Raw genomic sequence first — 14,787 nt, 5'->3', positions numbered from 1 at the left:
CCCAGATCTTTCTCCACACCTCCTTTTTCCCCATCTAGCCTACCTTGATCCTAGATCCTCATAATCCTTTGCCTACACAACAGTGACAATCTTTTAATTCTTATTTCTGATTTAAGACTTGTTCCATTTCTAATCCACTGTTTCTCCACATTACAGCCAGAATGATAATTCTGAAACTCAATTCTTATTATGTCACCCTCATGTCACACACAGCTTTCTGTTAAACTACAGGGATAAGGGCCAAACTCTTTAGAATGAATTATAGAACTCTTACATCCTACTACCTTTCCAAACTTAACTGCCCTGTTTCCCCATTCCATACTCATTCCAGTAACATGAAAATGCTTGTAGTTTCTGACAGTCACCATGCAGCTACAAATCTTTGTCTATTTGTTCATGTGATTCCTTCTGTCTAAAATACTCTTGACTCCCTGTCTCATTTGGTTAACTCTGATTCAACTTTGAAGATTCTGTTGAAGCCATCACTCCTTCACTAGCTTCCCATGATCTCAATACTTGTCCCTGCTCTGCTCCCTCAGGCTGGGGAAATTACTCCTCTTCTGTACTCACTCTGAATAGCTCCATCATTGACTTGACTACCCTGTGTTGATTTTTTTTCATGTCTGTCTTCCTCTTGGTTAGTGGCCATATCACCAGTAATTAGAGGTTACCAGCACTCAAGATAAATTTGTGGATTTAAAATGAACTCTTTGTTTTCCTAAATCATTCATTCCATGATTTATTCATTAATTCAATAATAACTTATTAATGAATTTTATGAATTTCACCCCACTCGCCCACTTTTGTTTTGCTGAGTAATATCCTAATTTTCCAGATGTGTCTGGCCTGTGTGGAAATCAATCATTTTCCCACTTCGCTACACATTCCAGAGTATATGAAGACATTTGTTAGCCATTTTCAAATTGTGATTTGTAAATTACCCACTTGAATCATTTTTATATGCTCTTGTTCCAGTGACATTCCTGACTGATTACACTTCATCTTTTTTATGAGGATAGACTGGCATAAGTGATGTTGTCTAACAGCCTAACACTGGAACTGAGACTACTGCTCCCTCCTTGCTGGCTTCCATCTGCAGAAAATGCAACTCTCAATGGCAGCCATCAGAATTAACTACATTTTGATGAACAATAATAGCAAAGTCACATCAGATTGTGATTTCACAGAAGGTCTTTAAAGTCAGATTCAGCCTGTCTCTTCTTGTTTCAGAAATTTGCCTGCTCAAGAGCTTTAGCTGCTAATGGGCACTGATTTTCTTTTCTTTTTTTCTTTTTTTCATGCCAGTTCATAAAGGGTCAGTTTAAAGAGCTTTGATATAAACCCTATATTTTCCAAAGAAAATCTCAGAAAACGGGGAAATATTGGAGGGTGGGGGGTTAGCTAGTCCAGGAGCAGTGGGCTTGGGAACCTGAGAATAATGAACAATAGGGTCTCTCCATGCTTCTGGCAATGAGGATAATGAATGGCCAGAGTGAGTGAGGGCAGGAGCCAGGAAGGATGCAGCCATGAAAAGATGAAGAACAAAGGCCTCTCTATTATTCTCTTCCCATGATGGGCCCATTCCTCCAGGAAAGGGTAAGATTTGTATACACTATCTCATAAAGAGAACTTTAAAATAATAGCAATAATAGTAAGCTAATTGGTTGATTTTACATCTAATAACCAGATTAATAAATGCTATACCCTAAAACCTTTTGGAAATACATTAAGTATATAAACAACCTCATGCTTCTATCAGGAATCAAAATATTTAACAACCAGTCTAAAACGTAGCAGCCAGTGGAACAGATGCCTGCCATAAACACTAGTAAGGCCATCCTGGAGCACAGAGGTAAATGAATATTCACACAATTGAATATACACACACCTGCACAAATACCAGACATCTCTTCCCTCTCCTGCCAAGTTCTATACTGAATTCTACTCTAGTTTCTTTTTTAAACAACAAGAATTACTAATGATAAAAATGTTAAAGAAAAATCTGAAGTTATTCTTGTATATGTTGTTTTATTGCCTGAAGCTAAAAAAAAAAAAAAAGATAAGAGTTTCTTTCTCCATTTTCAGTCTTCTATGTGTTCTCTCCCTTTCCAGGCCCTAAAGACCTACAACTCCCCAACTCCCACACCCCTATGATTCAGAGCTCCCATCTCAAAATAGAAACTAAACGAGATCTCATACTGCTCCTGGCCACCTGCCTTGATGGAATCCCTGAGCATTGCCTTCTTTCCTATTCTCACATATCTCTCCAAGCACCCCCAGCAATTTCTTACTTCTTTTCTGCCTTTTCTTCCAGACCTGTTTCTTTTTTTTTTTAATATATTTTATTGATTTTTTACAGAGAAGAAAGGAGAGGGATAGAGAGTTAGAAACATCGATGAGAGAGAAACATCGATTAGCTGCCTCTTGCACGGCCCCCACTGGGGATGTGCCCGCAACCAAGGTACATGCCCTTGACCGGAATCGAACCTGGGACTCTTGAGTCCGCAGGCTGATGCTCTATCCACTGAGCCAAACCGGTTCGGCCAGACCTGTTTCAAATCCAATGCTCTACTGATGAGCTTTTTATGTTTTGGGGGGTTTTTTTGGCCATTCAGTTAGTTAAAAATTCTTTGGAGAATAATAATTTTAGGATGTTCTGAGGCTCATGTCATGAACCCAAACTCTCACCCCATTTTTCAAAGGGAACATATACATAATGCTAGTTATTCTGCTGGATAACTTACTTATGCATCTCATTTAACCATTACAATTCAGTTTACACATCATTTCCACTTCCCAGGAACCTGAGAATCAGAAAGGCTGAGGAACTTGTCATTGATCACTGAGTTAGTAAGCAGTGAAGTCAAGTTTTGAATTCAGAAAATCATTTTACTCCAGTTTCATGTTCTTTCAGACCCAATATCGCTGCTGTATGATAAGTGACAAAAATAATAGTAATAACTATCCAAAGTTATAGAGTCTTGCCTTAATTTGACTAACATTCTTCTAAACTCATTCAAGGGTTTACACATATAAGAAGGCTGATTCACCACTCCACATCTCAACATTGCTTATAAAGCTTAACCCAACATAACCCTAAGCAACCCTAAGCTTCAGGAAAATGTTAACCAAAATAACTTCTGTATTCTACTGCTGAGGGGAAATACGGTGTGAAGTTGACAGATTCTGAATTAACATTCCATTATGTATTGAGAGAGTATAAAAATATCAGTGATGATCAGCTGGGGGTTAAATGGCAAAGGAACAAAGCCAAAGCATTATGTTAATGGTTGAGAGGATTGTTTCCTTTCTTTGGATTTAGAGAGAAGGAAAAAGTATTTGCAAGTAGACATGGGCCCAAGTAAAGAAGGGCTTCTTTTTTTTCTTTAAAGAAAAATTCTTGGTATACATTATAATAATTTATACTTTTAAAACACTTATAATTTTATTGTTGTTTTGAATATGCTCCTGAGATTTTTTTAATCAAACTGTCTATATTTTATCAACAAATGGTCAAATAATGCAGTTGTCCCATGAGAGAAAAGAAGAGGAAAGTTTGGGCTACTTATTTCTGCTCAGGGTTGGTGTGTGTGTGTGTGTGTGTGTGTGTGTGTGTTGGGTGGCAATGGGCACACACTGGGATCTAATTGCACTCAGGCAGGTTTGGAGGGGCTCCTCTCGGCCTCCCTGCCCTAAGAAGGCATGGGCAGTGACGTACCTACTCTCTGGTAACTGTAAATCTCATATAAGACTTTATTATTTTCAACCTCAGAAATATTTACCAAAAAATCAGGGACCACGACCTCTTGGACAAAAGGAAAACTGTCACAGCACTGAAAGCAGGAGAGGACCGGGCCATTCTCCTGGGACTGACCATGATGGTGTGCTCCATCATGATGTACTTTCTGCTGGGAATCACACTCCTGCGCTCATACATGCAGAGGTAACACCATTAGCTGGTTGGGTCACTTGTCTTTGTCTCCTCCTTCTCCCTCTTCCCCCATAGATTATCAACCTCAGATCCTCTCCCTCCCCTTCTTTCCTAATAAGAACTTTAAGCCTTGAACATAATATTTTCCAATAATGTTGTCTAATAATAATGATGAAATAGCTCTGTGTATAAACTTCCTACTATGTACCAGGATCCATAGGTTACTTGTTTAATTCTCATAACAATTTTATAAGGTAAATATGAATATACACATCATAAAAATGGCAAAACTGAGGCTCAGGATAGAAATAATTTGCCCAGCGCCACACAGCTCTAGCATATGGCAGAGCCAAGATTCAAACCCATATCCCACTAATCGTAGGGACCCTGTTCTTGCCTCTTCACACTTCTGTTCATTCTCCACTCTCATTCCTCCTCCCCTCCCCCACCCCACTCCTCCATCACCCCACACATCAGTGATCTCAACTGCACATTTAAACTTCCTGAGAAACTTTTAAAAATACTGATCTCATTCCCCACCACCATAATCCCAGAGGTCATATTTAATTGGCCTAGAGTGGAAACCAGTCATCAGTATCTTTTAAATTTCTCCAGGTAATTCTAATATGCTGTCAAGGCTGAGAAACACTGCTGTGCACCAACTTGAAAAAAATTACAGATTTTGAACCCTTTTCATGTTAATATGTGCCCATGGTTTACTGAATAGATAGGGAGGCAGTTAAATACTGAGATAGCATGTGTATTCTCCCCTGAGTAAGCCACAGCATCTCTAGCTAACTCTGCCCATAAATTGAACACTTTGAGCACAGGAGACCCCAGCATTGCTCGAACAAATAGGGAAAATCTCACAGTGGTTCAGCTTAAAGAGATGAGAGTCTTTCAAATGAAAAACTGAGGTTTCAATCCAAAAAAGAATCAAAAGATTTTGTGGCATTCAATTCTCCACCTAAATTAATACTTTCACGTAGAAGCAAACTCTAGCTGAAACACAGTAATTTGCTAAAATTAAGGCATCTTCTTTCCCATTTGTGGCTGCTCTGCTCTATTTCTCAGATGCCTTCAGCTGTCTCCTTCTCAATGAAAGTGCTGATTGCTGCCTCGGGCTCCCAGTGTTCACTGGTTCCAAAACCACTTTCAGATCCTCACATCTGCTTGGAGCCATCAAAGACTCTTTCCTCCCTGGATGAGCAAACTCTGACAACCCAGGTCCTAAGAAAATACAATTTGCCACACCAGAGTGGGTTCAGGGCTACTATGCTGCCTCTGGCATAAAACTGGACATGACAAGGGCGGCCCTGTCAACACATGTTCTGCTAAAGGAAGGGGTACCCATCTGCAAAGAAAACAGCTGTCTTCTGTTCATGATGGTTATCGGCTTAGCCCCAGAAACAAACTCTTGATTGCTGGTGTGTTTCTTCCTGGTCACAAATGTGACTCTTGATCAGATAGTTTTAAAGACTTTAGAATGAAATGCTGGCCAATGAGCAGCTGGAAGTTGTTGGTTTGGATTGTTTTTTCTAACTGAGAGGTCCCAAGAGGATATTTGTTCTCTTCTACACAGCACAGCTCCATGGAACCAGTCTGGGCCTTGGAGAAATCAGGATTGAGTGGAATCACAATCTCCATCGCTCACTATCTGCATGTCTTCACATGCTACTTGTTTTCTCTGACCCTCAGTTCACTCGCCTTCAAAGAGAATTAATAGGCAACATACAGAGTTGTTGGGAGGATAAGAGGGAATAATGCATATAAAACACCAGTTAGGGTGAAAAGGGATACCCAAATGCTTGCTCTTGGTACAACGGGTGGAGCTATCTTTCCTCCCTTATTAGAAAGGCCTTGGAGAAATGTATTCCTGTCCCTCCTCTTGTGTCAAATTGGACCTCAAACCCCTCCATCCCTTTGTCATCTTCCCTCCTCTTCTCCCCTTATGCCGACTCTGCTACAAACTGGGCGGGCTTTGCAGAGGTGAGGACTGGGCGTGGCAGGAAGCTGCTTGCAAGGTAATACAAGTGAGTGCAGGTTTGATGTCATAAGATGTTTTCTGCTTATCAGTGAATCTGAGATAGGAAAAAATAACTGAAACCGAGCATTGGAAAATATTATACTATAACCAATGCGAATCATTGAAAGAGTTCTTAGGTGCCAGGTAAATTTATCTATGTTTATATGATGGTTTGCCCAAAGCTGCTCTATTCAAAAGTATACACTTTAACAACTAGGTTGTATTATAGATTTGAAAAAGATTCTTCAGGCTAAGGACCAATGATCCCTTCTAATTATGCCTTCCTTGCTGTGAGTGCTTTGGACCTTGTGTTTACTCTGCCCGTCTCTCTGTAGCGTGTGGACCGAGGAATCTCAATGTACCTTGCTGAATGCGTCCATCACGGAAACATTTAATTGCTCCTTCAGCTGTGGCCCGGACTGCTTGAAACTCTCTCAGTACCCCTGCCTCCAGGTGTACGTCAACCTGACTTCTTCAGGCGAAAAGCTCCTTCTCTACCACACCGAAGAGACGATGAAAATCAATCAGAAGGTAGGTCACCCCCGCAGGGCTCCCACACCCAGCTCCCCTCTCTGAAGACCCCTGTGCTGGCATTTCAAAGGAAAGCACCACCAGGGAGCAGGCCCTGCCTCATCTGTACACAGAACTCGCTATTTGACTCTGGCCTGGGGAACATTTTATTTTCTGTGCACGTCGTGGACAAATCATTCCCCCCATGCTGTGGTAGTGCAGATTTACCCTTTCCTTCCGTTTCGGAGAGAAAACCTCCTGTCCTTATTTATACACAACTGGACTGAGTCTCTCAAAGCAAACATGCAGCTCAGTCAGAGTTCTACCGGCCAGAAAACCAGCTATTTGTCATATACCTGGGAGCCATGAGGTAAAGCTGTATTTGGCTTTTCCACAGTCATTGTCACTGAGTCCTGTGGTCTTGGGGATGTAACTTAACTTCTCTGAGCCTCAGCTTCCTTATCTCTGAAAAGGTAAAGACGATGGTCATCTTTCAAGGTCATTGTGAGGGTTAGAGCAGAGAGTGTAAGATGCTGAGCAGAGCACAGTGCCTGGCACAGGGCAGACCTTTGATTCACGGTCACAGTGTGTGTACCTGCGTGTCTTTCTCCATGTATGTTATGTCCATAGGGGCTGCATTTTCCAGCCCTGTTATGCTCACATTCACAGGGTGGGTGCTCCACAAATGTGTATTGTATTAAAACTGCACATAAAATTTGTAGTTCTAAAGTCTGGGATGACCAGTAAAGTGTCAGCAGAACCAACCTGCTATTATCAATTTGAAGTTAAACATATTTACTTTGGGGCTTATGGTAGTAATTCAGAGGCCAGAGTACTCTCCTAGGCCAAAACAACCCGAAGCCTCTCCAGTAAGATAAATGGCCCTCATGACCCAGACACTGCCCTCCTGAACTCTTGTCCTTCTTGTAAAAGCTTTTCATTACAATTACCAGCACTTAAGTGACATCGATTGTATGTATTGAAGCTTTGAAGTTTAATCCTCTAACATAGGCTTTATTTTGTGATATATTGACACCTACATTTTGTTTTTATTGCAATAACTTAAAAGAATTCTTGCAAATATCTCTGAGGAGTCAACACAATGAATATTTCAGGGAATGCCTTTTGAAGATCTCTGCTCTGATTTCCTTTGTTTGTGGTAGTCACAAACGATACCAGTCCTCGCTGTTTTCTGCAAATTTATAAAGCTCAGCTCTCCCACAAAGAGTGTGTTTTTCAACATCTTCCCTCAAGTCAGATTTCTAAATCAAAGCTGACCTGTAACAACGAAGGCCTATAAAACCCTCAAATCTTCACGGAATTGGAAATTGGCCGAAGTTGAATAAGCATTAAGAAAGTGGGACATCTTTCCATTTCCTCGCTTTGACATTTTATCACTACAGCCCTGTGAATGCATAAGCACGGCTATTAACAGGGACTGGACCTACCATAGAAAGTCTCAGTTAAAAATTTAGGACCAGTGTCTTGTCTGCGCTCAGCATGGTAGTAGGTCATTTGTTTGTTTGTTTGCCCCATTACCTTGCTTTTAACTGTGAATTACAGCACACATGTAGAAACATGCAACAAGTGGAAGTATACAGCTCAGAGATCCCCATGTAACTACCATGAGGGTAAAGAAATAAAACATCTCCTACGGCACAAAAACACCCTCATGCCTCCTCCCAATCACTACTGTCTCTGCCCCCTGCCAAAGATAACAGCTGTCCTGATATTAGGGCAATTACTTTCTTTTCTTTTTTCTTTGGAGTTTTTTCACCTAAGCATATATGCCTACACACTATATTTTAGTTTTGCCTGGTTTTTAAACATGATGTAAATGGAATCATACAGAATATTCCTCTTTGTGCCTGACCTCCTTCACATAACGCTATATTTGTTAGAGTCATTCCATTTGGTGGTAGTTCATTCACTTTCACTAAAGGATTATAGCCCATGGTATCAACATGCCAATTTATTTACTCATTCTACTGTTGATGGAAATTTTGAGTTTTCTACAGTCTGGGACCATTACTAATACTAGTAATTCTGCCAGGCATACTCTCATATCTGTCTCTTAGTGCACAAGCACACAGATTTCTGTCAGGTATAAACCTGGGAATGGAATATCTAGAAAATAGAGTATACTTATCTTACTTTAGGAGATAATGCCAAATGGTTTTCCAAAATGCCTCTCACCAACCCTGTGGGTGTGAGAGTGTTTATTGCTCCAAATCCTCACCAACACTTGGTATCATTTGTCATTTTAATTTTAGCTAATATGACAATATTTCCTTTGGTTCCCAAGACTCAAGTGCCTTTTCATTTACTTACTGGCCATTTGGATATCCTCTTTTGTACAATGTCTGTTCAAGCCCCTGGTCCATTTTTCTATTGGAGTGTTTCTTCTTCATATTGATTCTAGGAATTCTTTAAATCTAGATATTCCCTCCATTGATTAATATGTCTTGCAAATATCTTCTCCCATTATGTGGCCTTCTCACTCTCTTAATGATGTCTTTGAATGAAAGAAGTTTATAATTTTAATACAGCCAAATGTTATTTTTTTGGTGTGTTATTTTTGTGCGTGTGTGCAGTGCGTCCTATTTAAGTGTCTACCTACCCTGAGGTCATGAAGTCACTCTCCTAAGTTATCTTCTATAAGCATATGGTTTCTCTTTTCACACTTAGAGTACGATCAGCCTGGAATTGATACTTATGTAGAAGTCAAGTTTCTGTGGGGTTTTTGTTTGTTTGTTTGTTTGTCTTTAATATGAGCATCCATACGCCCAAATCCATTTATGAAAAGATCACCCTTTCCTTAGCCGATTAATTTTATAATACCATTTCCACTTCTATTGTCTTGAAAGTTATCTGTTCTATTGTTATTATTTTAGCATTTAGCCTACAGATTACAACTTGCAATCTTGACTAATCAAGAACGATAAAAAATTTCATTCACTGAGGATAAAATTCTAAGTTTGTCATTATTTTGTTTCTGCATGCTGAAAACATGCCATTGTCTTTTGGTGAGCATTTTTACTATTTAGAAATCAGCTTTGAGCTAGTTGCTGCTTCTTTGAAGGTAATCTTCATCTATTTTAAAGATTATTTTCTTTGGTTTTCTGAAATGTAACTGTTATTTGCCAAAGTGCAGATTTATTTTTATTTAGCTTACTTAGTGTTCTCAGGGCTTCTCTCCCTGTACCTTGAGATTCTTCATCAATTTTAGATAGTTTTTCGTCATTATCACATCAAATACTATCTCTGCTCTCATTCTCTCCCATTTCTTCTGCTTAAAATCCAAATTGGCCATATGTTAGGTTTTCTCAATGTATCCTCTCTGTGTTTTATTCTCTTTTTTTATTTTCCCTCTTTTTGTCTCTCTGAGCTTGGATATTGACCTATCTTCTAATTTTTAGTTCTTTCCTCAGCTCTGATTAATATACTGTTAAATCCATCCTTTGAGTTCTTAATTTCTCTAACTGTAATTTTCATGCATAAAACACCCATTTGGGTCTTACTTCATAATTTTTACTTTTCTGTAATATTCTAATTCTTTTCTTTTAAATCCTTTGACATAAAAAAGTAAGTTGTAGTTATTTTAATGTTTATTTTGATGATTTTAATATCTGAAGCCCTTATATGCCTATTCTTTTCTCTTGGTATTTTTATTTCCATGTTGTATAATGTCTGGTTAATTTTTATTAGGTTTCGGACATCATATTTGTAAATTATTATTATAATAATTTAATCCTAGAATTATGTCATATTTTCCAAAACTTATTTCCATTTGCCTCTGCCAGACCCCTGGGGATATTAGCCATTAATGATCATCTCATTCTGACTTCGTAAGTTGAGACAGTCAAGTCTGAACTGAAGTCCCTCTTTGCTTCAGGTTTACCATTACTCTTATGATGCAGCCCTTAAGAGCCCCAACACAAAGTGAATGAGGGGAAGTCATCAGGGGCCCCACCTGATAGGCCCTCACTCTGCAAGGCTGTCAGAAATATCATTCAGCCTTCCAGGCTCTCAGCCCTCTCCTGGAATCAGCAGATGCTCTCAGGGGAAAGGTGGCACCCAACACTGACTCCCCTCCCTGGCCTGGTAGTTCTTCAATCTCTGAATAGCTGTCCTCTTCCCTTAATCAGAAATATAGCCCAGCCAGCATGGCTCAGTGATTGAGCATCAGCCTATGAACCTGGAGGTCATGGTTCGATTCCTGGGTTGTGGGCTCGATCCCCGCCACCCCAGTGTGGGGCGTGCAGGAGGCAGCCAATCAATGATTCTCTCTCATCATTGATGTTTCTATCTTGCTTTCCCTCTCCCTTCTTCTCTAAAATCAATAAAAATATTTTTTAAAAAATCAGAAGTATATTCATTGAAAATACAGTTATCTGCATGTCAGCAGGCCATTAGACCATGATCTTAGTCCAGCATGAAAAATATTCAGGATATTTCTGGGAGTTGGGGTTAAAATACTCTTTATGCGGATCTCTCCTTCCTATTACCCTTCCCTAAGCTCACTAAAAATAATAGCTTTCCCCCTAGTTAACAAAAAAATGGTATTTTTATTCAGATACATAAGGCACTACTGACAATGTTTGATTTGAGACAACAGGAGGCAAAGGATATCAAGCAAGCAAGCTGTCGGTATCTTTGTAGAAAATATCCAAAAGGATTTTATTTTTAAATTTTTACACTCTCTCATATATCCCTTTTCCTTAGCCTGCAAACACAGTGCCCAGCCTCTCGTCAACATACAGCTAAAGCTGCTTAAGCTGATACGCTGGCGCCTCTTGTGGAGCAATTGCAAGTGGGCTCAAGGCCCCTGGCTCCCTAGTCATAAGGTACCACTGGAATCTTAAACGGCGGCTAAGTGTTAATTCTACGGTTGTTGAATTTCTCAGAGCTTTGGGCGTTTAAACATTTCTACCCACCAGGGATTCTTAAAACATACCCATCTGGTTTGAAAGTAGATTTAAAGTGAACTTTGGTGCAAAACAAGAAAATATAACCATTTTTTTTTTTGGTATGTGGTATAATGCCGAATATATGGTATTTTGTCTATCATGGAGAAGATAGCTATTTTTGGTGGAGAGTAAGTTCCATAAATTAGCCAGTTAGTTACCACTCCAAACTCAGTGTCACCCCACATTTTGTCACTCATTCTGAAGCCTTCTGGGCTCAATCCTGAGAATATGCATATCTAGAACAAGGTTTCTCAACCTCAACACTATTGGTGTTTGGGGTCAAATCTTTGTTTTCTGTGAAGGCGGGGGGGCTGTCCTGTATATTGTAGGATGTTTAGCAGCACCCCTTGCCTCTACCTACTAGATCCCTAACATCACCCCACATTTTGTCACTCATTCTGAAGCCTTCTGGGCTCAATCCTGAGAATATGCATATCTAGAACAAGGTTTCTCAACCTCAACACTATTGGTGTTTGGGGTCAAATCTTTGTTTTCTGTGAAGGCGGGGGGGCTGTCCTGTATATTGTAGGATGTTTAGCAGCATCCCTTGCCTCTACCTACTAGATCCCTAACATCCTCCTCCTTCCAGCTGTGACAACTAAAAATGTGTCTACACAGTTCTGAAACACTGCTGTAGATTTTATTTCAATTTGAGCTTGGATGCTGTGAGATTCTGGAATCCTAAGCAAACCTTGTACTCATTGAGTTCCTCTGTGCAGCATTGGTAGGGTAAGGGGAGAAGGGAAGAAAATTAAGTGGAGTTGAGAATCTAAATGTGAAAAAAACAGGAACCCGACATTTATTAAGTGTCTACTATGAACTTGAGCCCAGCACTATGCTAAGAACTTTATAAAAATTATCTCATTTAATCCTGACTAAATCCCTACTTCTAAAGATTTTATCAGGAGCTCAAAATGTGCCAGGCGCAGTAAGTACTCAATATTTTACATGAAGCTCACTTATTTAATTTCAGCAGAAATCCCAAGTATTAAGCACCGCTATTATCTCTACTTCACAATAATGAAGCTGAGCTCGGAAAATGAAATGATTTTCCCAAAGTCACACATTCACTAACTAGGTCTGAACTAAAAATCTAAGTCTCTTTACCTCATCATACTATCTCTTAAAGAGAAAATATTAGAGCATTCTCTTGAGAAAGGAAAAGATAAGCGTTCTGAAAAATCTAAATTCCTTGAAATATTTATCTTTCTGATGGCATATTTTAGTGAACAGCTGAAACTTCATGCCATTCCATCTCATCCTGGTACTTAAGTAAAAGGCCATGAGCAAAGGATAGAATTATCTGTGATCCATAGGGAAAGTCGGGGTGTATATTTAGTACCAGTTTACAGAGGGTGAATATTAAACAGATATAAGTGCAAACTGATAGTGGGGAGGGTAGAAAGCCTGCTGGAAATTTGACATATGACATCCTCAAAACTAACACCTTAATTTTAGGGATATTTATTAGGCATTAGCTGAACCTGCAATGGACCAAAGATTCAAAAATGCTTTGGTTATTGATGGAGTTTAGTCACTGCTCACCAAAACTGAATTCTGGAACAGCTAAGTGTACCTTTATGCATAAATGAAAGGAGGAATGTGCCAGAAGGGGGCTCATACTGAGCATCAAGAAGAGAAGCATGGAGAAAGAACCTACTCCTTTCTAATTTCCAAGAAAGGGGAACCTGGTGAAGAGCAAGGTCAGTTTACATATCTGACTTACTCTCAGCCTAATTGGAGACATCATGGGTCTGGGAGCTCCATGGGTTAATGCTCTGGGAATTGACTAATCCCAAGGCCCTAGACAGCTTCTGTTTTGTTAGTGCATTTCCTGGGTCTCTAAGTATCTTTTCTATTCCAAATCAAGCAGAAATGCTGTCATAAATGTGAAAGCTTGGGAAAACATGAAAAGGAAAAACCTCTCTCGGGAGGAACCTGTCTCGATACTGAAAGAAACAGGTACATAGCAGAGTGTGAATCCTATTTTCCTTTCATCTACCAAACATTTCACGCAGTCCTGCTTGCCCAAATCAAGCAGACACTAGAAGTACAAACTAACAAGTGTAAACTAAATTTTGCAGGATTCACTTTCTTACAGAGTAGGAAGTCTTAAAAGGAAAAGAACATAGGGTCCCAATTTACCCTCTAAGCTCCTCTGTCCATCACTAATATTCAAAGAATTTAGAAGACCGAAATGTGCTGGGAAGCCAGAGTAGCCCAAGGCTGCCAGCTGGTGACTCTATCTATGTTCTTTGAATGTAGGGATGATTTTTTTGCTCTGGCACAGAACATAAATCCTGACACATCGTACATGCTTAATAAACATGTGCACAATATTTGTTATTTGACGACACTGGAAAAAGTTCCATCTGACTTTGGAACCAAGAAAATATTTTCTTAAATTGATTTTAGGAGAGAGAGAGAGAGAGAGGCAAAGAGGAATATCAATGTGAGAGAGAAACATAGATTGGCTGCCTCTGTATACACCCTGACCAGGAAATCAAACCCATGTCCTAGAAATGTGTCCTGACTGGGGATCAAACCCACGACTTTCAGGAGCATGTGACAATGCTCCAACCAACTGAGCGACACAGGCCAGGGCAGGAACCAAGAATATTCATGTTTCACATGAGCAAGTTTTTATTTTTGTTTTCATTTTTATCTCATAGATATTGTGGACTAGAACTTCCTGGCTACTAAAGAGTTCTCAGCAAATTTGTGGCCTGCCTCTGTGAAAGGGTATACTCTTTACTGAAATCCTTTTTAACCTCATTCCTGGTGACATTTATTTCATCCTCCACCCTTGTTTGTGTACTTTTCCATTTCCTTTTCATTGATCTACCTTATATTGTTGATGTTTTTTAATCCTCACCTGAGGATATGTTTTTATTAATTTAGAGAGACAGGAAGGAAGGGAGAGCAAGAGAGAGAGACATTGATGTGAGAGAGAAACATCAATCAGTTGCCTACCATAAGTGCCCAGAGTGGGGATCCAACACAAAACCTAGGTATGTGTCCTGACCTGGAATCAAATCCACAATCTTTCTGGTGTGCAGGACAATGCTCGCCCAACTGAGCCACCAGCCAGGGCGTGTTTATGTTTTTGATGCCTATGCCTAGCATACCCCCTGGCACATTGGAGACAATAGTGATTGGATTTTATTCACATCTAACCCTTCTGAAATAAGACACCCTTCTTTTTATAAAAGAACAAACCCCTCCCCTAAGGTGATCCTAAGAATTGATAGCTCCCTTCCTACCATCAGATGGAAAAGGAGGCTGACAGGTGAGGTTATTCAGCCACACACCCCCTCCGCCTGGCCCCCACTCCTCCCCACATACTTCAT

General features: G+C 39.9%; 1 protein-coding gene across 1 annotated transcript in view; it reads left to right on the top strand.

The window, feature by feature from the left end:
- Nucleotides 1-14,787, top strand: part of KCNMB2 (potassium calcium-activated channel subfamily M regulatory beta subunit 2) — a 236,124-nt gene that overhangs the window by 216,266 nt on the left and 5,071 nt on the right. Inside the window, exons 3-4 of the mRNA XM_006770029.2 lie at nucleotides 3,773-3,943; nucleotides 6,293-6,488. Of these exons, the coding sequence (XP_006770092.1) occupies nucleotides 3,773-3,943; nucleotides 6,293-6,488 (367 nt within the window). The remainder of the gene's footprint in view (nucleotides 1-3,772; nucleotides 3,944-6,292; nucleotides 6,489-14,787) is intronic.

The sequence above is a fragment of the Myotis davidii genome, unplaced genomic scaffold, assembly GCF_000327345.1.
Source record: "Myotis davidii unplaced genomic scaffold, ASM32734v1 scaffold123, whole genome shotgun sequence".
NCBI classification, from domain to species: Eukaryota; Metazoa; Chordata; class Mammalia; order Chiroptera; family Vespertilionidae; genus Myotis; species Myotis davidii.
The sequence above is the reverse complement of the archived record's forward strand: the minus strand, read 5'-3'. Positions and strand labels throughout refer to the sequence as shown.